General features: G+C 44.1%; 1 protein-coding gene across 3 annotated transcripts in view; it reads left to right on the top strand.

Annotated features, from left to right (window-relative positions):
• The first annotated feature begins 2,084 nt into the window (after positions 1–2,084).
• The window catches only part of CARMIL1 (capping protein regulator and myosin 1 linker 1), a 206,153-nt gene continuing 183,520 nt past the window's right edge, over positions 2,085–24,717 (top strand). For 2 of the 3 annotated variants that reach the window (XM_075494247.1, XM_075494246.1), the window contains exons 1-2: positions 2,085–2,721; positions 6,764–6,861. In XM_075494247.1, coding sequence (XP_075350362.1) covers positions 2,682–2,721; positions 6,764–6,861 — 138 coding nt within the window. In that variant the 5' untranslated portion in view covers positions 2,085–2,681. The remainder of the gene's footprint in view (positions 2,722–6,763; positions 6,862–24,717) is intronic. The other variant, XM_075494248.1, reaches the window with a different exon arrangement.

Raw genomic sequence — 24,717 nt, 5'->3', positions numbered from 1 at the left:
CATCCTGGGCTCGCTGTGCCGGCCGGCTCGTGTGGTAGGAAGCCGGGAGGGAGGAGGTGCCAGCAGTATCCCAGCAGAATGCTGCAGGCAAGCAGGCAGGCCAGGAAGGAACACATCATTTTTGCAGCTGATGCATGCTGAGAGGCCTGCGGTTGTCTGGCAGCAGCCAAGGAAGCAAGGTCCATGCTTCAAATACTGTTTCAGACAGAAATGAGGCAGTGGTTTAGTGCAGCATGAGAAAGTGTCATGCTTCATCTATAAGTGGTCATAGATGCCAAAATGTACATTTTTTGCAGAGCTGGTGAATAGTGATGGAAGAGAAGAGATCTTTCTGGAAGTTTCAGCTGAACACAGGGCATTAGACTCAATATGGAAGTAACTGCATGAAAGGACATGGCCTTTCTTTTGCAGACTTAATGATCTGATTTTTCCCTTCTGGGTATTAGAAAAGATGTGAACTTCTCAATTCTTCTTCCGTTTCCTGCCGAAAGATGCCCGTGTTCCTCGGTGGAAGTAAGCTTGTATGTATACAGCAAGCAAGAAACGCAGTTTTCTGCTGATCTGTGAGGAAAGATTGGCAGAAAGGAAAGGAAGAGGTCAGCACGTATTCTGCATACATCAGAAAGGGATGCGGATACAGTGAGGAAGAGAGAGCAGAGGACTGTCAATGGAAAAGGAATACAGTGCATTTTATATATATATATACATTCATACCCTGACAAGATTTGATTGATATTGCTATATAGTAAAAGCACACAGCTGCTTTACTATATTCTTTTACTAATATATTCACTTTTTGTTTATTTTCTTTAAAGCATGTCCTTATTCGTTACATGTAAACAGCAAACTGGAAAGAGAGCAAATTGTAGCCATTTCTGTAGTAATCGTATCTGTGTTGGTAAAATCATTACTGACATTATTTAGAGATCTGGTTGATGCCATGGGGAATCATAATAAAATTGTTTGACAAGTCACACCAATTTCAAACTGCTAGTCATGTTTCTTCTGAAGACTAGGGCGTGCAGTAGTCCCTGAGACACAGAGTGCAGCGCTATGGTATTGTACCAGCAAAATAACTCTTCTTGGATTTACGTTGTTGCTCTCACTGAATGCATTTCAGATTTCTTAATTAGACATAAATGACTTCGATCCCCCAGATCCGTCACTCACTTGTAGAGTGCTTGAAATAGGAGGTTTATGCAGTAATCCACCCCTTCAGGATGGAGGGCGACCAATCACAGCCCTGCTGCAGTGAAAATGATCCTTTCACTGAAACTAGGCATCGCTACCAGAAGCAAGCAGAAGGATTTCCAGAGCTGCCGAGCCTCTTCCTTCGCTCTCATCCAATAAGCATCTTTCTGTCCTTATTTTTATAGGTGCAATTAGGCAGCTCGCGTGCCGCGTTTCTACAATGTGGCTGTTAACGCGTGACAAAAATTCTCAACGGCAAAGCGCAACAAGCAAAATGCTGCAATTTGTGGGTCTTTCCTTGGTCCTGGGAAAGGAGGCACGTTCGGTTCCCTTCAGCCTAGCACAAGCTCAGAGACTTGCCTCTCCCCGCACAAAGAGTTTGCTAAGCAATCTCTAGCGAGGGCGTTATCTCAGAACAGGTGCTGAAGCGGCTGCCCTCCCTGTGCAGGGAAGGTGGGGGAGTGAGGGAGAGGCAGATGAGTTCTGGATCAAAGGTTACCCTCTTCCAGGGCTTGAAGCGATCCAGCCTGGGCAATCCCTTTCCCAGGCGGAGAGGACTGACTTGACGATGACGAGCACCCCCGTCATACCATACACCTTTTTCAGTGACATGAACCCAGAGGAGAATTCCTGCGGTGCAAAGCCTGCAGGTGCATCTGCGAAAGGCAGAGCGTCTGTGGCGGAGGGCCGGTGCTGCTGCCTGAGACCCCGGAGGCGGCCGGGGCCTGCGGCGGCGGGGGGGCCGAGCCGGTTGAGCCGTGCCACTCGCGGCTGCCGGCAGATGGCCCCCGCCGCCGCCCTCCCGGGCCCGCCGCAGCGCCGGGGGCTGCTCGGGCGAAGGAGGGGCCGGCCTCGCCGCGCTGAATTTCCCAGCCCGCTGCCCTCCTCCTCCTCCTCCTCCTCCCTCTGCGCGGCCGGGCGGGCGCGATGGCTTCCTGAGGGCGATGCTCCCGGCCGCCGCCACCTCCTCCGCTGCCGCCGGGTGCTCGGTGGGCGCGGGCGGGCGGCTCCCGGCGGCTCTCGCGAGGTGAGGAGGCCGGGCCGGGGTGCGGGCGCCAGCCCTCCCGGGGCGGGGGCAGCCGCCGCCTCCTCCCGCCCGCGCCTGAGCCGCCGGTGCCGGGCGGGGGGAGCCGGGCGGCGCGGAGGGGCCGCCCGTGTGAAGGGGGAAGGAGGGAGCCGGCGCGGAGGCCGCCGTGAGCCCGGCCCGCCGCGCCTGACGGCTGCCTGCGGGCCATTCCTCCCCTGGAAATGCCCCTCCTGGCCGCGCCGGCAGCCGGGGGCGTCATGTAGCGCGGAGGGAGCGGGCTCCGCGGGGCGGGAGAAGCCCCTTCCCTCCGTCCGCGCTCAGCACGCAGGCACCACAGAGAGGCGCACGGCCGGCACTCCTCCCCCGCCCCGCTGGTTGCATGCCCGCCTCGCCTGGCGGAGGGACGGCGCGCCGCTGAAGCAGCCCCGCCACCGGGCACCCCCGGGCGCCGGGCAGCGCCGCCATGGCCGAGGAGAGCTCCGACGTCCCCAAAGAGTTGATCGGTAAGGGACGGGGCATGGCGCCGGGGACGCGGACGAGTCCCGGGGGAAGGCGTTGCGGGGGGAGGGGGAGGCAAGTTTGGAGGCAGCCGTGCGCGACCCCGGGCTGCAGCGCTGCCGGTGGGGGGGATGTGGGGGGACCCGGGGGGTGGTCTGTGGAGCCGGGGGGAGCTCCGCGGCGGCTGGCTGGGGGAGCCGAGGGCGCTCTGCGGGGGCCGGAGGGGGCTCCGCGGGGTTCGGGAGGACTCTGAGGAGCCGGCGGGGAGCGGCGAGGCCGCGCTGCCGGCACTTGGCCCCGCTGCTGCGGAGGGGGAACGGGCGGGCGGGGGCTGCGGGCCTGCGGCGGGGAGCGGGGAGGCGGCCGCGGGCAGGGGCTGGAACCGTGTAACCGTCCCCGGGCAACGCGGGGCTCCCTGGCGGGCGGTGACAGGCGGCCCGGGCCCGGCGCCCCGTGTGCCCGCCCTCCGGAGGGGTCTGCCGGCGGGCAGGGCCGGGGGTCTTCGGGGGCCTGGGGGGCTGGCAGACGCGCGGGGAAACTGCCCCGGCCCGCCCGTGCCTCCCGCACCGCCGCCCGGCCGGGGCAGGTCCTGCGAGCGCCTCAGCCTGACGGCACGGGCTGAGGCACGGAGCTGTGGCTCTGGTCGTTATTTTTTATTTTTCCTCTGGGCTTTGCGTAGTTTATGATTCATTTTCCTACGTACGAGAGAGCGAGGGTATTTGTAATTGAAGTTTCGTGGCCACACGCACACAACCCCCCCTGTTGCGTGGTACACCCTTAGGAAGTCATAGCTGATTGGTAAGGTCCCTGAAAATGCTGTCATCGCTATTGGGATCCATTCGATAAATGGCTCATTAACACAGTACGTTGGTAACCAGTGTCATTTGGGGGTAACAGGTCTGATGCTTTAGGCCTGGTCCTCAGCCACCTTGCTCAGGTCAAACTTCTTTTGGTTTTAGTTGCAGTTTTGCCTGTTGAAGACAGACCTAAGTCTCTCAGCGACGTTAGAATAATTTAAAGTGTTGCCATAATGACAGATGGAAACAGAAATTTGTCAGGCAACAAGGTACATGTTGCGTTGAATACAGTCCTTACAAATCTCTCCTAGTTCACGTACGCTGTTGCATCTCCTTCAGTTTCGTCAGCCAGCGCTATTGGTGGGAACTGGTTTTAACATTTATAAAATATTGGTAAAAATCTGGAGGGAAAGTTGCAGATGCCACAGAATTTTTTTCTGTACAGACAAAATAACTCTATTTTGCAATCCTTTTAATGCGCAAACTGTGGGGTTACTAATTTTAGTCTATGACTTACTACTAAGAAATAATGAGCTGGGAAGTGTGCAACGAGTAGCTATGGTCAAAATCATGACCTTCTTTTTTTAAAATGTTCAGGTACGTTTTAAGTGCTAAATATGTGGTACTTCTTACTGTGGATCTGCGCTGTACTCTAGTGTGTCGTAGGTGGGGTGTGGTGCATATTACGGGGAAGAGCAAAGTGAGCATCTTCATGCATCCCCTCCTCTGCTGGCTTTGGACAATTTTAAGAATTACGCCCCAGTCCTGGTGCCCTGCACCCACCCAGCTTGCTTTGTCAAGGGCTCTTCTAGGGCGTGTGGATCTGTTCATGTAGATTGGTTTGATTTCTAGGAGTCGTTTGGTGTCTGCATGTTAAAATTTAACCTTTTAAATAGACTTTTTGTAGTAACCCTATGTTTTGAGAACAGGACAAAAGGATGTGCCTTCGGACTTAGTGATTGGAGCGTGGAGATTAAACTGGGGGTAGGAGTCTCTGAGCTGCAGTTTTTGTTCTGTTACTCACTTCCTGTGTGACCTTTGTTGAGTCTCGTAAGTCTTAGTCTTCAAAAACCCCTCTCTTACTGTTGGCTTACCTGGATCTGCTCCTCTGAGGTGCGGGTGTCTTAAGGCAGGCACTCGTAGACTCCGGTGTTAAAAATGAATGAGCACTTGAAAATACGAGCCTTTAATGTTGTGTTTCCATCTCTCAATCTGAAAAACTGCTTTGCAAGTCCGCTTGCCGCCGATGTGTAAGGACGTGTCCTCAGTCCTGTGGGGACTATCTGTGAAATCCATATCGTAACTCTTTGAAGAAGCATTTCTAGCCCTTTCTGGCAGATATAGCCTTGGAGGGAGCTGGCATCCTGACGGTCCGCAGAGAAGTCTCAGGTGCCAGGCCCTTTCTCTGCTTATTGCTTGTTGAAGCATGAGCGCTGGAACTGAGAGCCTGCAGTCGTTCCCACTGCTGCTGTGTGGGACCTGTGGGACAGCAAAGGGAAGCGGGTCTCCCCCACGCCGGCACGTCAGGAGGAAAGTCCTTTGCTATACGCAGGCACTTGGAGCTGTTTGTGGGAGAGGAGAAACCAAAAGGCAGAGACTGGGGGTGGAGTAAAGTAGCAGAGACAGCAGCAATACCTTTCCTTCTGCAAGGAGGTAGGACTTGATGAAAAAGACGGTGTGGTCAGCTTGCTTCTGGGTTCCCAAGCAGGGACAGAAAGACCAGAATTAGGCATTACTCATGGGAGAGGAAGCCTCGGGAAAACAATTAACATCGGGCTGGACTTTCCCCTGGGCTTTGCTTACCTGGCTGCTGGGGGAGCTTGCAGCCTGGCTCCCGACCAAGCAGTTGCCCAGGGAGCCGGCGGCGCTGGCCGTCTGCCACGGGGCTGCCGCGGCTTGGGGCAGGCTTCTCGCCGGGCAAGCCGCTGCTACCGAGAGGCTTTTGTTTCCTGATAGGAAAATTAAAATTCCTAGGGAAAACATGCCGATTCTGCAGAAAGAGCTCTTTCTGGTGGAGAGTCGCTCTGACCGGATGCGTTTCTGACTTGCACACTCTCCTGCCCTGCAGGCAGAACGCTGTGGCCTGGGCTAAACGTCCAGGCTTAATAAATGGTGTGTTGTTTGCGCTAATGCATTATGACTACCAGATGAAAATTGTGCAGAAAAGTGCTATACAGAGCACTGTAATTAAAAGCCTTAGGAAGAGCCCATTATCTTCAATTTTAGCCTTTAAACTTTAGTGTGCACGAGGGCAAAGTGTGTGTGTCTGGGGAGGGTGGAGACTTGCCTTCTACAGATGCCAGTTGTAGTGCTGGAAATAGGTTAATGTGTTTAAAAGATTTCTTTCTCATTCCTTTTCCGTGGGGGCTGGGGAGTGAAACTTACGGAAGGTGCCAAATTGGCTCTTCTAGATGAACTCCTCTGTTTATCTCCCAGTTACATCAGTGTCAGTAGTTGTATAAGCTTTCTGACACTGTTTCCCGTGTATACGTTCCCTTCAGGCCAGGGTGCAAACGTTTAGGGAAAGGCTGGTTCATTTGGTACTTGGCAGAGACCGCGTATACATGTGTATGCATATACATATTAAGACATTATGGCAATTAATGTAACTTTGGTGTTGGCGCCATGAGGTGGCTAGATTGTCTCTGGGACTTGGACTGAGACTAATGTTGCCTTCCATAGCATCCGCTGCATAGCTGTCAGGTGTTAGTATCTGGAAGTCTGCTTGGTTTGCTTTGCAACTTAAATGTGCAGAGTGCAAAACGTGTGAACGCTTGCTTTTCCATTATCTGACCCGTTTAGCTTCCCTGATATTAACAAAAACAGGCTAAAATTTTTACAATGCAAGAAGCTACTTGGCTTTAGCAAGCTTTTCAGGTACAAATAATAGCAAGTGAGGAATTTGTTGTATTTTCCCAGAGTAGAGCTAAGCAGTGCTGGGGCTTGTCTTGGGAATGCTTTTGATGTGTAAGTAGTGCTGGAAAGACATATCAAATTATGTTTGGAATCCTGGCATATGAAATCGATAATCCTATCATAGTAGACATAAATTATTGTGTAGATGACAAACTTAAAAAGTTGTACTTGTGTTAGGTTGTGTTTAGTACTGGTGCATGTGCATGAGACTTCCATGGGTGCAAGCAGTTGAACAACATAGCTCTGAGTCTTCCTGAAAACTTGACAGTGGTGTCTGTTTCCTTCTCATGTTGACACTGAAGGTATTTAATTAAGGTATCTTCTTTTATTTCAGAAAGCGTCAGGGATGTTATTGGGAGGAAAATCAAAATTTCAGTCAAGAAGAAAGTAAAGCTGGAAACCAAGGGAGACAAAGTGGATAACAAAATATTGGTAAGTATGATAGAATGACTCTGATTACATATGTGAAGGAAAAGCCACTATCTTTTCAGAAGGCATTAATTCTCCTCTGGAAGGATTCTTTGAACTTTGTGTGTGCCATAAGATACACATATCACTTATTTTCCTACTTTCTTGCTAGCCTGCACAGCAAGTTGATGTGCAGGCGTGCACATGTACACATGTTTATCACTGAGTTATTCTTCAGAGTTTAGGGTATTGCGTTGTGGACTGATGCTAAAGCAAGCTATTATTAGAACCTGTTCTAAAATAATTTGCTGCCTTTGCTGGTTAGGTTTCCCGTTTACATCCGTAGGAATTTTGAGTGGACAAGAAATGCAAAATGAAGCATGTAGAATTACTTACCTTTTGAGAATCTTTTGAAGCTGTTATGCAGTGAAGAGTAACAGTAAAACTATTGTGCTTTTTGAACTCAAATGACTATTTGTACTTTTTAGTATTCTCTGCTAAGTCATATATCTGCATTTTAAAAGAAATGCTTAATGTGTGGGATCCTCCATTGTCATTCCTAAAACTGTAGTGGAGGAAAGTGTCAAATTAATCTCACTTAAGTATGCTTTCCTGTTTTCTCAAGAATAGTTTTGCTGGCCTCTCTTGATAAGAAGGCGGCTGTGGTAATGAGCTGGTACGCTTGCATACTATCTTGAATACTTGGATATGCAAAAAGAGATGGAACTTTATTTCTTCATTCTTTTGATACCTCTCTATCAGGAGAGCTAGAGTAACAAACATAAATAAGTACAGTGCTGCTGTAATATTTTGCAAGATATTTGAGATTTGGTGCTTTGTGTCAGCAAAAATGCTATTGCATATTTGAAAGTTTCATTGCCAAAACTGTTGTTACAGATTTTGGGTGCATTCCCCATGGAGATATTCTACTTTGTCTTTAAAAAACACAACTTATTAATCAGTTCTGAATTATCTTCATAAAGTACATGTTGCTTATCCCTGGGCAGTAAGACTGTAGATAATGGTCTACTTTTCAGCGAGAGCAGCTACTTAAGGAATTTGAAATATTTTCTACATAATATCTACCCATGCTATATGTAGCTCCTGGTTTACAGTTTCTGTACTGGAAATAGGTTGAATATGTGAATGTTAATTCATAGTCTGTGTTTATTTGAAAGCCATGTTTATAGGGAAGTGATGGTTTCACTGAAGCAATAACACTTGATTGACTTTTTGACTTATACAGAATCATTACTGTTATCAATAGTGAAATACATTGTGGAAATACTGAAATACTGTTCCGATCTGATGGGACCAAAAGAATGTCAAGCTTTGAATTGTCAGTGAAGTTTCTGAGGGATGTACTACTCAGCAGTAAAATGCCTAAATGTGATGACTCAGATGTTTTTTCTCTCTTTAATCTCCTAAGCTCTCAGGTGGGGGACTTTAACCTTTTATGACTGAAGAGGTACTGAAAGGGAGGGAACCTCTTTAAGGGGTTCACAAGTTAGCACTTCCTGTGTGCGCGCATGTTGTCTAAAGCGCACAGCGTAAGTCTTTCAAGGGGATGAATTGCTGAAGGGGGTGTTGTCTGGTAGAACCATTTGTTCTTTGATGCAAAAATGCAGAGGATTTATATTGCAAAAAAAAAAAAAGAATGTTTTCATAGTTAGAGAAATTGACTGTTGACTGCTGGGGTTAGATTTTGTGTTTTCTTCTGCCACAGAAGAAAACTGCCCTGTGTGAAGCTGTACAAATCACTAATGGCGTTTTTTTACTATGGTTCTCTAATTGCATGTGTATATCTTTACTTCATGTGGGTTTTTTTGCAGAAGTGCTGTTATCTGCTGTGGCAGAGGCCAGTGGAGACTGTGGTTCCTTTTGCAGAGGCAGAGTTCTCTGAAATGCAGAGTGCTCTGAAAAAAATGACATCAGTGACACCTGAAGTTGGGTACCTCAAATTAGTGGAGACTTTTTTGCCTTATTCTGTCTACACAGTCTCACTTCTTAGCTGTGACGTAGAGGAGATATACCCTCCTCTCAAAAGAGTGATGCTTAAAATAAATAACCTTGCTTCAGAAATATTCAGGTGCTTAATGCTAAACGCCACAGGAAAGCTGCCAACAAGATTAAGAATGTTTGTACTCCAAGTTGGGACCTAACAGTACTCAGTAAATAATGCATATGGCTGCATTCTGACCAGGGCAGGTAAAACTGAATGCTGAATTGCTATGCCTTGGGTGAGCATGTCAAACTGAATGCTGAATGAGGTGTTGGCAGCAAAAGCAATTCAGTAATTAAAGACTATATCCTTAAGTGCATGCGCCAGAAGGCTCAAATGTGATTGCATGGGCAACCTTCATGCCAGTGCTCCTCGATTCCTGAGAGCTTAGTTTTGAAATGTTAATCTTCTCCTGAGCATGGTCTCTTGAGTGCACATGTGGCAATGAATTGTTTTGAGATTTTGGTTTAAATTTTATTAGTAGTTGAGTGTTTACAAGCAAATTAGGTAGCATGCATTGGGTCCAGCACTTAATAAGGAGAAAATACCAGTTGCGCTCAGTCTAGCTAACCCTAGAGCCATGGTGGAATGTGTGCAAGGTTTTAGAGGAGGTTGATCGCAGAGGTTGGCACTGAGCCCTGGTACCCAAATCTGTGCTTTAATTAAATGATCTCTCATCCTTCCTTCCTGGGAAAATCCAGCAAAATCAGTACCACTTTGAGAAAGGGAGATTATTTAAAAATGACTGCACTTGGCAGGTAACAATAAAACCACTTGACCTCTGGCCCTGTTGTTCACAGAGTATTTAAGGTGCAGAGTACTATAATATGGATATAACCAACTACTTAAGTCACTCTGCTCTAGGAAATTCCTCTGATAATTAAGATGGAAATTGGAATCTGAGATGAAAAAAGTGCAAAAACCCTGGTGTTGCTTGTGGTGAAATTGGTGGGTAAAGTTCATGCTTGCCTTGAGGTGCTTTAGGATCTCGGCTCTGGGTACTGGAGTTTGGAGATGATGACTAGGAGTTTTGATGCAAACCATTTTTTCAGTCTGCGCAACAAGCTTGCTGCCTCACTATTCTCAATTTGCAGTTACTTAGTTTTTTAATTAGTCATAATGATGCAAACCAGTAAACATGGTGAGCTGCTCAACTGCCTCTGGTCTGCTGGAACCAGGTCTCAGGTGTGCAGGCAGCAAACTGGTATCCAACCCTGAAAAGGCAATAACCAACCTGAACAGGCAGAATATCAGTCCTCAAGTGATTAGTGCCAAACTCCAGCCCTGTCCAAGTCATCTTGATACTCTAGCAGAGCAAAGCTGCCATTAGGGAGGGTGAGGAAACACCCAGGCATAGAGGAAACCTTGAATGGTGACAAGCCACCAAGGAGGAGCTGCCCCACAGGGTGCGGAGGACAGACATCACGGGGCTGCCTGACGGGGCACAGGCCCACCGTGCGTCAGCGAGGCGAGCGGAGCAGGGCTGGGGGTGGTAGCGGGGGGCAGCTGTGCTCCGGTGATCACTGGCAGTGCCATAGTGAGACCTGAAGTCCAGCCAGGGACTTGGGTCGGTGGGGCAGGCTCAGCCGGGAAAATGGCTGGGCACAGACATAGCTGTGGCATTGCTCAGGCTGGGACCGAGTGCTGGAGCTCTGGAGCAATATGGGGAGCCCCAGTCAAGGCTTCTACCAGCTTTTGGGTCACACACCCGCACCCTGTCAGAGCTGGCCCCGTGTGCAGGCAGCCAAACTCCAGCAGAGCCCTTGGGCAAGCCGCCCTAGCTGGCTCCACGTGGCTCTGAGCCAGAGGCCGAGTACTGCTGCAGGAGTGGACCCCACTGTGTTTGGCTTCAATACGGTTCTCACAACAGTAGTCTTACTGGGTTAAAATAGATAAGGACGTCACTATTTTGTAACTGGGTCGATGATTGCTTTGGTTTTGTGGGATTATTGTGTTTAAACCTGGTTTCTTATGAGGACAAGGTTTCAGGCATCAAGCTGAGTGGCTGCTGTGTTCCTCCTCACACTGACAACTTCTGACCTTCTCTCTAGTTTCAACTTAAGCTGATGGGTATGTAGAGGTCTCAGTTGTAATGATAATAGTGTCTGGTTTTTTTGTGTGTGTAAGCAGTCAGAAAAAGGAGGGAAACTTTACACCTACTCCCTCCCCTGTGGGCCTCACCTTTTGGCACCATAAATGATCAGGCAGAAAGCCCTGTCCATAAGAGAGCTTTCAGTGTTCTGTCTTGTTTTTTAACCCAGAGGCCTCGGTGATTATCAGATTATCACCTGCAGACAAACCCTGGCAAGAAACTGGGCTTCTTAGTTTTGGTATTTGTGGTGCTGCTTTTTTCTCCCCAAAATACCCGAGGTATCTGTACAGTGTTTTTCTGAATATTTCCCATTGCACTGTCTTCCAATCAGATTTGTTGTAATTGGTATCATTGCGAAGTTGAAATTGTAAGATAAAGGCAATATGTTAAATACATCTGACCAGCTCATTATGAAATGCTGATGTTTTCAGGAGTGGTTCATGAGAGGCCAGAATTCAGGATTACTCTTACTTTTTGTTTCTTTACTATTAATAAAAGAGAATACTCCTAGTCTAGTTGCCTTTGATATTAGTTTTCCTTTCCAAAATAATACTATTTTAGACATTAAAGGTGAGGAAATACTGGCATTACTTGCTGCAAATGATTATGCTCTCTATATGGCTGGTCTGGGTTTTTTAGCTTTGTTGATGGTTTTTTTTTTGGTTGTGTTTGTGGTTTTGTGGTTTGTTTTTTTTTTTTTTTCTTCTTTTTATACGCTTTCCTAACCTTAAGGTCATAGAATAGTGTGATATGATCTAGTGACCATGAGCACTTTATTAAGAAATCCCATCGAGGAATTACTGTTACACTGCTCCCCCAGGTCATTTATGTTCTCTTTGTTAAAATATCACAGTGCAGCGCTACTTGTGGAACCAGGACAGTTGCTTTGGCAGGTGGCTCTCCTTAAAATGTGCTGTATGCCCAACGTGGATTCACTAGGAGTAATGTGTAAGTCCTTGTCACTTTCTTTGGGACATACATTTCCATGGGCTTCTAAAGCAAAATGTTTAGTGGACTCCTGTCAAACAGGTTTATGTTAATTCTGTGCACGTGGCCTGAGATTTCATGTTCTGCTTCTAAAGACTCACTTATAAAGGCTCAAATTCTATTTAAAAAAATGTATCTGTATTTACTTTAGCAATTATGGCAGTCTTGTGCACTGTCCGTGTGGCCTCTGAATACTGCTTGAACAATCTTGCTGACTGTACTGAAGCAGTTGAGAAAAGCATGTATGAGCTGCTGCGCCTGTTCAGCTATAAGGATGGCAGTCGCAGTCTCTGGGTAGAGGCAGTAATATTTTGCACTGCCAAAACTATTTTGGGATTAAAAGCTCTGGCGCTTGTTTTCCATTGCTCATCTTTTGTCTTGATCTATCCATGATATTCTATTCAAATACAGATGAATTTCTCTATATAGGTGCAAATGTCTTGCCTTAAAAATATGCACTTATATTAAATCACTAAGAGCATGAAGCTCATGGGGTTGTCCAAGGTTAGTTTTACATAAAATGTGTGCAATCTCGCACATTATATCTTGACAGCTGGTGTGTGATAATGATGTTAAATATGGACATTCTTTTAAAATAATGGTGTTTCCTCTTCTCTGCCCAGAACATTGAGTGTTATGACATGTATCTTAAGTGTGTGTTTATGAAGATGAAAGGAAGTAGGTGTTGGTACATCCCTCATGTCAGGAAATCTAAATGAAGTGAGGTAGAGTAATCAAAAATACTTCTATGTGAAAATGTGGTTTTAATGCATTTACAAGGCGCCTCTTGGAAAACAATTGAACTGTGGCCAATAAGATTGCTACAGAAAACTGAAATAATAAGAGTACTGCTGGAAAGAGAATTTATTAATCCAGTCATGCAATTGTATATAGTCCGAAAATAGGAACCGTTTGTTTAAAAAATACTCATTTATGTGCAAGTTCTACTGAAATCTATGTTTACGTTATACACTGATCTGTAAGGTTACTTTTAACTGGTGGGAAGATGTACAGACTTAGCATTCTGATGCTGTGATAGTGCATGCAAATGTTGAAATCGTCTTTGTTGAGATGTTTCCACTTCTAGGAGGGAAAACTGGCCATCAATGGAATTAACCAGGCTGAGGGGAATGCTTCCCTCTTCTTTGGCTTGATGAGGTTGGGTATTGCTTTTTTTTCCTCAATTTCCACTTCTACTTTCAGTTTTCCTTTTCCTCTTCTCCTTACTTATTTCTATAATCTCCCACACTGAAAGCATCCATTGCAGACAGAACCTTGCCTTGTGTTTAAATCGGTGTTGACACACTTTTTAGCATAATAATAATATGAATAAACTCTGAGGCTCGTTTCCCTCAGGTTTGTCTGCATTAAGGGTAAGATCTAATCTACTCGCTTAATTAAATTGGCCTTTGACCAAACCAAAAAGGTCCTCTTTCTCTGGCTACCCAGGCAAAATGTAGATTTTCTACAGTCCTGGCACTTTTGTGTCCTCTTGAATGCAGCTCTGCCCAGAGTTGTATGTTTTCTTTGACACTTGGTTGAAGCATAGAAGATTTCTTGCACGTTGAGAGTATAGTGTATTCTTTGCATGCTTTGGGAGGATAGTATAACCATTACATCAGAAGAGCAGCTTGCATGCTCTCCCTTTCTTTGCTTTTGGGCAACTGGTACACGTAGGGAAAGGTAAGAAAAGGGAACTTGTCTTTTGGTGCCCTGAAAGTACCTGCCTTTGTTCTGTCTCACGTACTTTGCAAGTTGGACACCCACCTGCGGATGTATATGTCCTTATCTGTGTTCTGGAAGGAGGAAATGTAAACATTATCTCACTCTTAGTGGCTTCTGGTTTTCTGTTCACAGCTCAGCTCTCAGGAAAAAAGGCGTGGTGGGAGGCAGGAGTCCAGTATGGCTCTGAATGGCTTATGGGATCTTTCCTTCTGTCAATTTTTCATAACCCAATTAAAAAACATACATTTTTAAACTGTCACAGTCTTTCTACTTCTTTTGCTGAATATATAATGTACCAAAGTGGTTTGCTAATGTACTTCTGTTTCTAGAGGGCCTGACTCCCTGCCACCATTATTTGTGAAATGGAGCCTTCCTAGGCAAGGATTTGCATTAAAGTCTGTGCATAAAAGCGACAGAAGACTGAATATTACATATAATTTTCCAAAAGCTGGAAATAAAAAATAGGAAATGAGCATTAGGGTCAACTTCTTGTCTCAGTCACTCTTCTCCACTAATGGCTTTATTTTTTCCAGGAAGGAGAAGGCTCTGAAGGGAACAGATTATGTGTTATTTGGTGTACCAATATAAATGCAAAAACCTTGTCCATATTTGTTGGGCGGGTTTTTGTTTTCTTTTTTTTTTTTTTATCTCGTGGCTTGTTTTGTCTGCCTGAAGATACTTGTTCTAAAGAAAGACTTCTCACGCAGGCAATGTGGTTCACTTTACTGTAAGTGGTGTGGAGGACACAGTAAGCTTGAGAAAGGCCTCAAGGGCTGCTAATTGAAAAGTTAGTGCAGCGTACTGTGAAAACTGCTTCTTGTTTCTCAGAGCCCTTCTTTTCAACCATTGTTGTGGTGGAAAAATTGGTGAACGTCACTGATTTGTCTGATTATTAAAATACTTACTTTGGATCACCTATAATTTTGCTTCATTTTTTCTCATGGTGGTGGTAATTTAATTCTATGTAAAGTAATTACAGGCCCAGGATGTAAAATTATTCTTTAAAATACAACTGCTGCTAACCGTGCTTCGTACTGCTACCATAGTCCCCAAGCTGATTTCTGCCCTTGTTCCTGTCTAATCTCTCCCTGTTTCTGGAACACCCACTCTGTGGCAACTCACGAGTGATATCTTTTTGTTAATGATAGCTTCCCTAATTTGAACATTTAAGATGACAAACTATTATGATGAAAATTTAATTATAAGAGCCAGAGTCTGATAACCCAACACTCCTGAAACAGACCTAACCAAATTCATTGGCCTGCTGGGTGAGGGAAGAGCTACCCTGGCTTGGGGAGTCAGGGTTTCGGAATAAGGTCCAAATAGCTGCGGGTTGTGATTTTAACATTAGCAAACTGAAACAAGTTTCTGCTGGTTGGTACAGAGTTTGGAGAAGAAGTCGCATCACTGGTGGTGAGTGTGGGAGGGGTGGTGGGGTTTTAGCAAAGGGGGAGGCTTCCCCCCTCAGCTGAACAGTATCTGCTCATTGTTGTGTTACTGTCACTCATTGGGGGCTTTGCAAATGAATCCTGACAGCATTTGCCCCTCTGAACAAATACAAACTAAAAGGGTCCACATGTTCTCTGTGGCTAATGCAAAGGTGCCTGCAGGATAGAAACCATGAGCAAGCGAGCAGCAGCTCTTACTTGGACAGGTTACATTTCTGGATCTTCTTTGCAAAGTGACCTTTATTAAAAAAAAAAAAAAAAGAAAGAAAAAAAACCAAAACGAATTGTAGCCTGGGCTCGTGGGTGCTGGATGTTGTGCAGTTTATTCCCTTGGCTGACAAGTGGCGTTTGTATCCCCGTGTACAGTAGAAGGCCTGTGTGACGGCAGGATGGGCTTCAGAAAGTGTGTGTGTGGATGGGAAACAGAAGGGGAGGCTGTGTCTGTTTTCCCCTTAGGATTTCTGTCCTGCGTTGCTTTTTCAAGTGGTGGTGGTTTCTGTGCTTTTTAGATGGGTCGATAACAAGATTTAAATTTTTTCCCCTGTCTGCAGTTACAGCAGTGGTTAGCAGCGTGCTGCCTGTGGGGTGGGTAGTGGTGTGGTTGGGATATCTGGAAGCACTTTAATAGCTTAGGAGGCTGAGGTCACTCGGAGTAAGCCACTTCTATTTTGTGCTCCTGAGTGCTTGAAAGATGCTTGTCGGAGGTATGTCTTTATGGAATAAGCACTTCAGGTATGTGTCTCTTTCTCTGAACACATCCTCAGTTCTCCAATTGAACAGCAATCCTCCCCTTGTACCTAAAACTTCGATACATCACTGCTTTTGTAGAGCTTCGTGAAATTTTGAGGATTTCAGCTAAGTTATAAGTACCTACTTATTCTTGGGGCATGGGGGGAAAACAAGAAGGTGATACAGCTGCTGCAGAGCAGTTTTTACTTGGATCTGATTAGGGGAAGTGAATGACTGTTGACCCTGATCTGAATTGGGAGACAGGGCACCACTGTGTGTGTTCAGGGTCGACCTTTGAATGAAAAGGCTTCTCTCTGTCTTCCTTCAAGGCCATTAGCAAGACTGAAACTATTCATACAAAACTGTTGATAAAGGGGAAGCCTTTTAGAGTCTCATCTCTTAACAAACACTTGAGCCTGGTGCTTAAGAATGATACCGTCTTACAGTCGTGCACATGAGCTTCTACTCCGATTCAGAGCTTGAGGAGCCTTAGGGTGGGGGATAATGATGTTAAATATGGACATTCTTTTAAAATAATGGTGTTTCTTCTTCTCTGCCCAGAACATTGAGTGTTATGACATGTATCTTAAGTGTGTGTTTATGAAGATGAAAGGAAGTAGGTGTTGGTACATCCCTCATGTCAGGAAATCTAAATGAAGTGAGGTAGAGTAATCAAAAATACTTCTATGTGAAAATGTGGTTTTAATGCAGTGAAGGTAGGTCAATACAGATGTTTGGATTTTTAGTGCAGCCAACTTTAACTGGAGATATTCTCTTTTGGCATTTACGATGTTGCCAGTAAATATTTGAAGAAATGCTAGCTTTGTTGGGTACTGATGTGTTGATGAGTAATAATTTCTGCTGTCTTGGTAAGCTTATTCATATTTCAAATCCGAAACACGTATTTTATATTATTGTTACTATAAAAAATGTAACATGGAAAATGTATTTTAAATATAACAAGCAGTTTCCTTGACTGTGTCACTGTTCACATTTGCACCTTGCAATTGTCAGAAAAGCCCAGTGTTGGGCTTTGGGCTTTCTGTTCTCTCATCTGAAAGTGCTGGAATGCCTGCATGTTTTGTGAAGCATATCAACATGTGCTGTGTACACTTGTTCTATACACTATGGGGTTTTTTATGCTCCCTTTCCTACCTTTCCATTGGCCTCTTTGCTCTCCTGCCGTCTTCTGTGCTTCAGCGAGTCCTTGGAAACTTTCCTATGTGTAATTACTATCAGGACTTGGGTTTGCTTTTGTCTACTCTTCTCTTATACTAGTATCCCCATTTTTCCAACAGTGTATTCCTCCACTTCTGTTTCTTTTCCTTACAGAGATAATAAAAACATCCTCAAAGACTTTAGTATCCCTGCAAATACAGGGATGATAGACAGAACATAATGTTGCTATGCTAAAAAATATTAATGGCTGCCATAAATTTCTTCTTTATTCTGTATATGATTGTACATGATCCTGCTAGCCAAGTTCTCTGCTTCCTTATTCTCTGATTTTATCAAAATCTGTGCTAGATCTATGTTATTTGTGTCATGGAAGCAGTTTGATTTATGCTGGGCATTATGGGGCTGTTAGTGTAATTGGTTCTTTCCACTTTTGGTTCTTTCCACTTTTGCCAAGGCAGCTTTCTTAGGTTAAAAAAAAAAAAAAAAAAAAATACTGCTAGCATCTCAAGAGAGTACTGCAGAAATTATGGTTGCCCTGAGAGGAAGCAAGATAGTGTGATGGACACAAGTTATATCTGGCATTGCTCTCTCCATCCCTCTAGGTAGATGAGCTGTTGGGTTGAAAAAAGGAAAAAAGTGAAAACAAACCAACGAAGCAAGTAAAGAACTGTAGTATAACATGGCAATTTAAATGCAGTTAGCTGATGTGGATAGTGTCAGAGCAGTCTAAAATCTTGTAAAACAGTTTTAAAAGTGTTTAGTCTGTGAATACAATGCTGAGTTGCCCAGTTTTTATAGTTTTCTCTTTGCTTTGGGAAGATGTCTTCCAAGAGATTTGACTGTAGGTGAATTTAACTGTATCTTATGTAATCTGTACTATTTTCCTCACAAAGGATTTCATAGCCAGTTTTCTACCATTTACTTACTTAGCTATACCACGTAGGCAAACTGCAGGAGAAGCTCAATGCTGACTCTTCTTAGACTTCTATGTAGGTATGTCAACTAAAGCTTGGAAAAGCTGGTTATCTGGAGAAGAGTGCGTGTTCAGTCTTCAGCCAAATGCCAAGAAAAGTCTTCAGGAGTTCCTTAATGCAGCAGGTAGGTATGTTTTGTCTCAGTTGTAAACTGTTGCTGTTTTTTTGCCTGCACTGAATACTGCTAAAAATGGTAAGATGTGCAGGTCTCAACTCCTAAAAGTTGCATATTCAAATAGAAGGATTTTAGGTGGCTGCAGGATTAATGCCGACACTAAAACCACATTGCTTTTTTGCCCTCTCATTGTTAAACTGTGGTCTTTGTCAGCTGGTGAAGATTTATTAAACTTAATAAATGCTGATTGTAAGCCTTAGAAATATATTTTTCCCTGTTAAATATTTTGAAAGCATTTAGCAAAAAATACAAAACCTATAGATGAGTTAGTTTCATGTGGTATTTCCAGTGTAATGCTATCCTTTTAAAGTATTTCCCGTAACACTGTTAGATGGATCTCCTGTTGTTTATATATGCGTGAAATTGTGTGAAATTAAAATCCTGCAGGTTTTTGTGATAAATTAATACCACACAATGTAGCCTTAATGCAATTTTACTGGGTCTTTGTTCAGCCTGAGTGGTTAAGTTCGCCCAAAATAGATTGTTCTATTTTATTTTTTCCATTTTTTTCCCATGTTTTATTTTTCTATTTTTATCTTCCATTGTTTATGTTAGAATATTCCTTATGTTGTTTTTCCTTTTTGGAGGGTGTTTACTTTCACCATAAAGAAAATATTGCAGACAATTTTTTGAAATCAAGACTGGCCTTAAGGACATATGCATAATTGAAGGAAACATTGGCAAGTCAGCTTCTCAGCCTCCCCATTTCATCTCTAACTGCTCCAGTCTTCCTCTGCTCTCTGGGACATGACTCGTGTGGTGCTGATGGTGCCTCTCCCTTCTGCCACAAGCAGCATTAAGCTTGCGTGGAAGGGGTTAGTGAATTGTGCTTGGCACAGAGCACTAGGGACCTCCTTTCCTCTGCCTTCCCAGGTGCTGCCTGCTCGGGAGCCAGAGCTGCCTGCAGCTAATGCTCTCTGGCTCTGAGTAAATGCAGTGTAGTGTCAGCGTAGCTTAGTTCCTAATAAGAGGAGGAATGCTATCATGCTTGTACCTTGAGATGTGCTGCAAAGAAAGCTTTGCTGTGGAGTAGCCCCTCTGTTGCAAGTTCACAGCCTGGCCGTTCCTTGTGTAACCTTGTTCCTGTGCCAGAGCCCTGAGGAGCTGGACGAGGCTGTCCTGTGCTGAAGGAGGAGGTGTCTCTGCTTGCACAATGCCTTCTGTAATGCTAGACCTCTCTCTTGCCAGATGCACAAGTCTGCATGGTGCTTCTCGACTTCAGAATGTGATGGGAGGAAGGGATTCACTAGCTGTACTGCTTCTTTCAGTGCACCAAAGAATTAGAGTAAGGGGGGACTGCTTGCTCTCACCATCCATTTCATTGGACACGCTCTGTGAGGGGCCAGCATCAGAAATGTCTTGCCAAATCCCCTTCACCTGCTAATTTTTTAGTTTTAGTGATAATATTTCTAAAAAACCTCAGTTTGTGCAAAAGGGGATCTACAGTCTGACAGAACTGGCAAAAAGAAGAGGAATAACTTTCTCTACCTCCCTGTGTCACTGTTTCTGAAGTGGTAATAGCAGCTTTTCCTGGAACATAAAGAGGAAGAGCTGGCAGAGACGTGAGACTCTCAGTCAGAAGCCTGGCAGGAATTAAGCAAGCTGCCTTAGTTGTTCTTATGTTTTTGTGTTCTCTTGAAGTGTATTTTCCATGGACTAGGCAAAGGGACTGGTTATAAATACTGCACCAATCTCACTGGGCTTTAGTTCTCAGTAAAGTAATTTGAGATCCTTTGGTAAACGGTGTTATTTTCATACATTTATTTATTTATGCCATTGCAGTTACTTTTGAAAGAGAAGTTTTTGTAGTATCACAGATTGCATAGGTTTTCTTTCTGTAGGAATACCCTTGTGGTAAATAGAGCAGATTGACGAGGATTGGAGAAGTGTTTTAAAATACACTACAGTGCATGGATGTTGTTCCCCTCTTCCCCGGAATTGTTTCAAGCTGTGCATTAGCCTTGAGGTCCAGTTCCCTGAATTAAGATTTATTGTAATAAAATATGCTGAGAAAATCCTTAAACACATAGGGTCCAGATGCATCTTTGGGAAGCCATCCGAGTTGTTTCCTACCACCTAGTATCTTGAAGGACACTGAGTAAATCAAGTAATCCACTTTACGTTCATGGATATCGGATGACCCTCCCTTGGGGAGCAGAGAGGTTTTCATAATTGACCATTGGATAATCTGATGGCATTGTCTAAGAGAACAAACAAAAAAATATGTGGTCAGGTAGAATTTGTCTTGCCACCTCATTTAAACTTGGGCGGTGGAAATCCATTAAACATGAGTCTGTTACATTTGTAACGCATGCGTTTAGTTTTGTTGAACTGTAGGTACTTACGATGTCACCAAAACCTGATTTTGGTTTCTTTACTTGGACCATGAGAGATTACAGTTTAGAGCACTCCCAGGTGGCTTTTGGACCTCACGCTTGCAGGGTGAGGAGTGGATTGGATTGCCCTCTTCAGAGTTTCTTGCACAGCCTGAGGATTAGTGGATCTGTTGGTGCATGGTGGAGCCAGCCCAGTTGGACTAGGCTTTAGGTTAATGCTTAGGGCATTGTGGATGCATTGATATGAGGAAATTTAGTATCTGGGTTACAATAGCCTCCAGCAGTAGCGTTAAGCTGCTGCTGTAAGAAAAATACTCCTTTTCTAATTTTCTTTTTTCTTTAAATTCCCCTGTAGTGGAAAATCTGTCCTGAGCTGATTTTAGCATTACACAGAGGTAAAAATTCCTAGCAGTTTGCCAGTTATCACTGTACCACTCACTGTGTGGTAAGGTTGCTTTCAAGCATCTGTAACGGGGATATTGATGTTTTTCCTCTCCTGTAGGCAGAGTTCATGCGTAAAATTAACGTTGAGCTTTTAAGTGTGTTTAATGATCACCCCTCCCATGAACGTATACCAATGCATATAATGTTGCACTTACTGATGCTTTAGATAGGTCTGCGACTTAAAAAGCCAGTTTATTATATATTGCCTAATATATTACACATAGATTACATACATTTCAAAGATTATTATGTTATACTCTTATTTTAAGGTCAGCATAGTAACTGAAACAAGAGGCAATAAAATCAAATCTTCTGAGCCCAGCATGCTGCCTCTTGCATCAAGATGATGTTCAGTTGCTAAATGTGTTTCTCCCCAGACAGCGAGTGCATCTGCAAATTCTGCAGTGCCCATTTGTTTCAGCCTGAGCACACTCCTCTGTCGACACTTGCTGTGAAATACTATAGCCTGGTTCACCTTCTGTGCTGCTGAGTTCTTGTAGCTTTATCTGCTTCGTTTATTCATTATTAAATGCATGCTTTCTGCTTGACAAGTGCTATAAAATCCCTTTCACTGTGGCTGAACCCAAGAACCTCCACTGAGAGTCTAGAAGGGTTATTAATTTTTTTTAATGCAAATACTATGCATTTCTACTTTCCACTGAAGTGCTCTTCAGACCAGACTACTTAACAGGCTGGTTGATTCTCTCCATCCTGTTCTTTAAGCTGTGTAGTCATATAAAAATGAAGTGCTAGATTTTTCCAGATTTCTACTGAAAACAGAAACAAGAATATCTCATGTGTTTGAAAATGTTTCTAGAGGTCTGATATATATATTAGGTCTACATAAAAATGAGTGTTCATACTATGTAATATGTGTGTTGTTATATGTACTTCTGTAGTAATGTAGCTGGTATGCAGACCCCATTAAGAACTTGCACACAGCATAAAACTGAAAGGCATGCTTTTCTGACATGAGCTACAAGGGTGCAAACCTTCTGAAGTTTTAATTTTAAAGTAATTCAGTTTAGACATCCAGTGTTGAAGTTTTTTGATTTATTTTAAGTTTTATGATCATTTGAGAACAACAAACAAATCTTTGTGTTTCCTTCCTAAGCTCTATCTTGTTTAAGCACTGGCTTGTCTTTCAGTTCTTATTAAGCATGTTCTGACTTGTTTTTCTTACATTATATTTTATTTATCCTTTCTTAGATGAGCATTCCAGTATTTGGCAGCTATAAACATACGTGATACTAATCCAGGACACCGGCTTTTCCTCTAAAGGGAGAAGAGAGTTAACCACTAGATCTTGGTTTGATAAGAAGGTATCTTTCTAAACACAGGCTTTTTGGTTCTGATTCTTCTTAGAAAATATAGCCATGGTAGATTTTAGCTTAGTCTTCACCTGTGTGTATTTATTTGTTTGCTTTGAAAATAACCAGTTTGGGACTGTAAGGTTCTTTTTCTGTAAGATTCACCTCTTGGGTCAAGAGAGGTAGCCTCAGGACTTCTCATGCAGTCACCAGCAGTGACCTGGGACAGCAGTTTTGCTGTCAAGATATCAAACAGTGGAAGAACTGACTCTTCCCCTAGAAAAGAACAAAGAAGCAGATGGGAGGCTGTCTGAAGAATATTTCAAAGGAAGGCCAGGAAGAATGAGATCAAGGCCAGAGGAATTACTCAGACTGTTGAGTGAGCCTTCCTCTTGCTTTCTGTACTTGACAGACTGCAGCTGTGAACCTTGTCCTCCACACAGCAGAAGGCCTGGAAGGAAAGGCATAATTTTTTCTCAGAGTAGGGGTCAACTAGTGTTTATCCAAGTGGGCAAACAGAAGCTGAAAAGAAAGTGATAGAGCTCAAGTGGCTTTGGGGAACTTGATCAGTCTACATGCTAAATGATTTTATGGCCATTATTCATAAAGAAGTCCAAGGAATTGAGCCTTCCCATGCCTCAGACTCATGGGTTTTATCTAGTCTTAGCTGTGATCATCTTAGCTGTTCCATAGCTTCACTCTTACCTGGCCAAGGGGCAGCTATGCATCCGTCCCAAGTCCTGTAGCTGGTGAAAAATAGCTCTAGGGCAGGCCATGAGCATGGCAGGTGGTGTGCAGGTCTCCTCAAAATGCTGTAAACCAAGCTGGGCACCAGAAACCAATTTCTTCTGACTGATAGGCTCTTGGTCCCCCACCCAGTGTTGAAATGGTGGGATAATTCCTTCTGGGTCATGGTATCTCCTCAGAGGAGAGATGCTGGATTCCAGGGTAAGTGTGCAGCTGAGGACCCTGACCCTTGGTAGATGTGTAGCCAGTACTGGTTTAGCACCAAATGCACCACTGCCTCTTTCTAATAAGGAATGCTGTTTCAGTGCCTTAAGTGCGATTGTCAGGTACAAGCTCTTCCTTTTCAGTAACACTGGATCTGCTGAAATGCTTCATTTCCAAGGTACGGGATCAAACTTTCCTTTTTGTTTTAGTGCCACGAAATGCGTGGAAGTTGACGGAGCGCTAATTGGAACGAAGTGTGTCATCTGCAATGAGTAAATAATTGGATAAATTTGTGTCCTTACCTCCTCTGTCTGGTTATGTGTTTACAAAAATGCCATGGTGTTTGTTTTCTAGGTGGATTTAACACCATTCCTTGGAAATCTCAGACAGATGTGCAGAGCTCACTGTTCAGAGGCTCGAGTCTGGCTTATTGGATTTTGTTTGAATGTTGTTTCCACACCCAGACTTTTGCGGATGCTGGAAGCATTTCTGGTGTGAATATTAATGTTTGTCTCCTGTGAAGAGTCATGGGGTGAAGCCCCGCTGTAATTTCTGCAGGTGCTTTTTCAGTAAACTTTGTCTCAAACTTTTGTGGAAGGAGCGAGCGCTTGTGTGAGAACGCTAGCCTACGGCTGTTGGTGCTTGCTGAGAACGGTGTGTGGTTGTTGGCTTAGCCTTGCTCTCTAAAAACAGTGCTTTACTGAGGTTTCAACTGCTTTTCTTCTGTTCTTTCTGCCTTTTGTTGGTTTTTTTTGGGAATGATTGTGAACAAATCTAAACTTGAAAACAAAACATTTTTTTCTTTTTTTGTTTTATTTTTTGGTTTTGGTGCTTCTGATGTCTGACCACATAATGTTATATCAGAGTACATGAGGTTAGTAACTCTGAATTACATTGCACTTCAGCTGTTGTGTTTATGGGTGAAGAATTAGAAAATTGGGACCTGTCACACAAGCATTTATAGCGGCAGTTTCTAGTGACAGAAAGCCAGAAGGAAAATCTGTTACCTCAGGTCATATTGACAGTTGTGTCTGCTGTCACACACATTTCTTTGGATTTAATGGTAATAAAAATGCCTGAACGTAAGCTCTGAGCAGTATATTGATAACAGAGTGAATGATAGGTGTGATTATTTAATAGCATTAAATACTTAGGTGCAGATGTATAAAAACCTCTAGCCAGCAGCATCCAATAATCAAGTGGGGTTGTCAATTTATTGTAGTCATCACATAAATCATCTTACACCTATTCATGCTAAGCATGTACCTTGGGTCTTCCCCCACATCCCCAAACCAAGACAGGTCAAATCCATGGGGTTTTTTTTTTCCCCCACCAGATTCAAAAGGTGATTATTTGCATGGAGTTGGGGGAGGGGAGGTGGTGGTTTAATGACAGGAGGATAAGATCTTGAATCCTGGAGTCATACATAGTATTGGGAGCTTTCAGCAGCTGTCTGTTTTCATAAGACGACAGGCTCTTTTGGAAAGACTCCACTTTGCAGCTGAGAAAACACATATCATGCAAAAGT

Source organism: Mycteria americana, chromosome 2 (assembly GCF_035582795.1).
Source record: "Mycteria americana isolate JAX WOST 10 ecotype Jacksonville Zoo and Gardens chromosome 2, USCA_MyAme_1.0, whole genome shotgun sequence".
Classification (NCBI taxonomy): Eukaryota; Metazoa; Chordata; class Aves; order Ciconiiformes; family Ciconiidae; genus Mycteria; species Mycteria americana.
The sequence above is the reverse complement of the archived record's forward strand: the minus strand, read 5'-3'. Positions and strand labels throughout refer to the sequence as shown.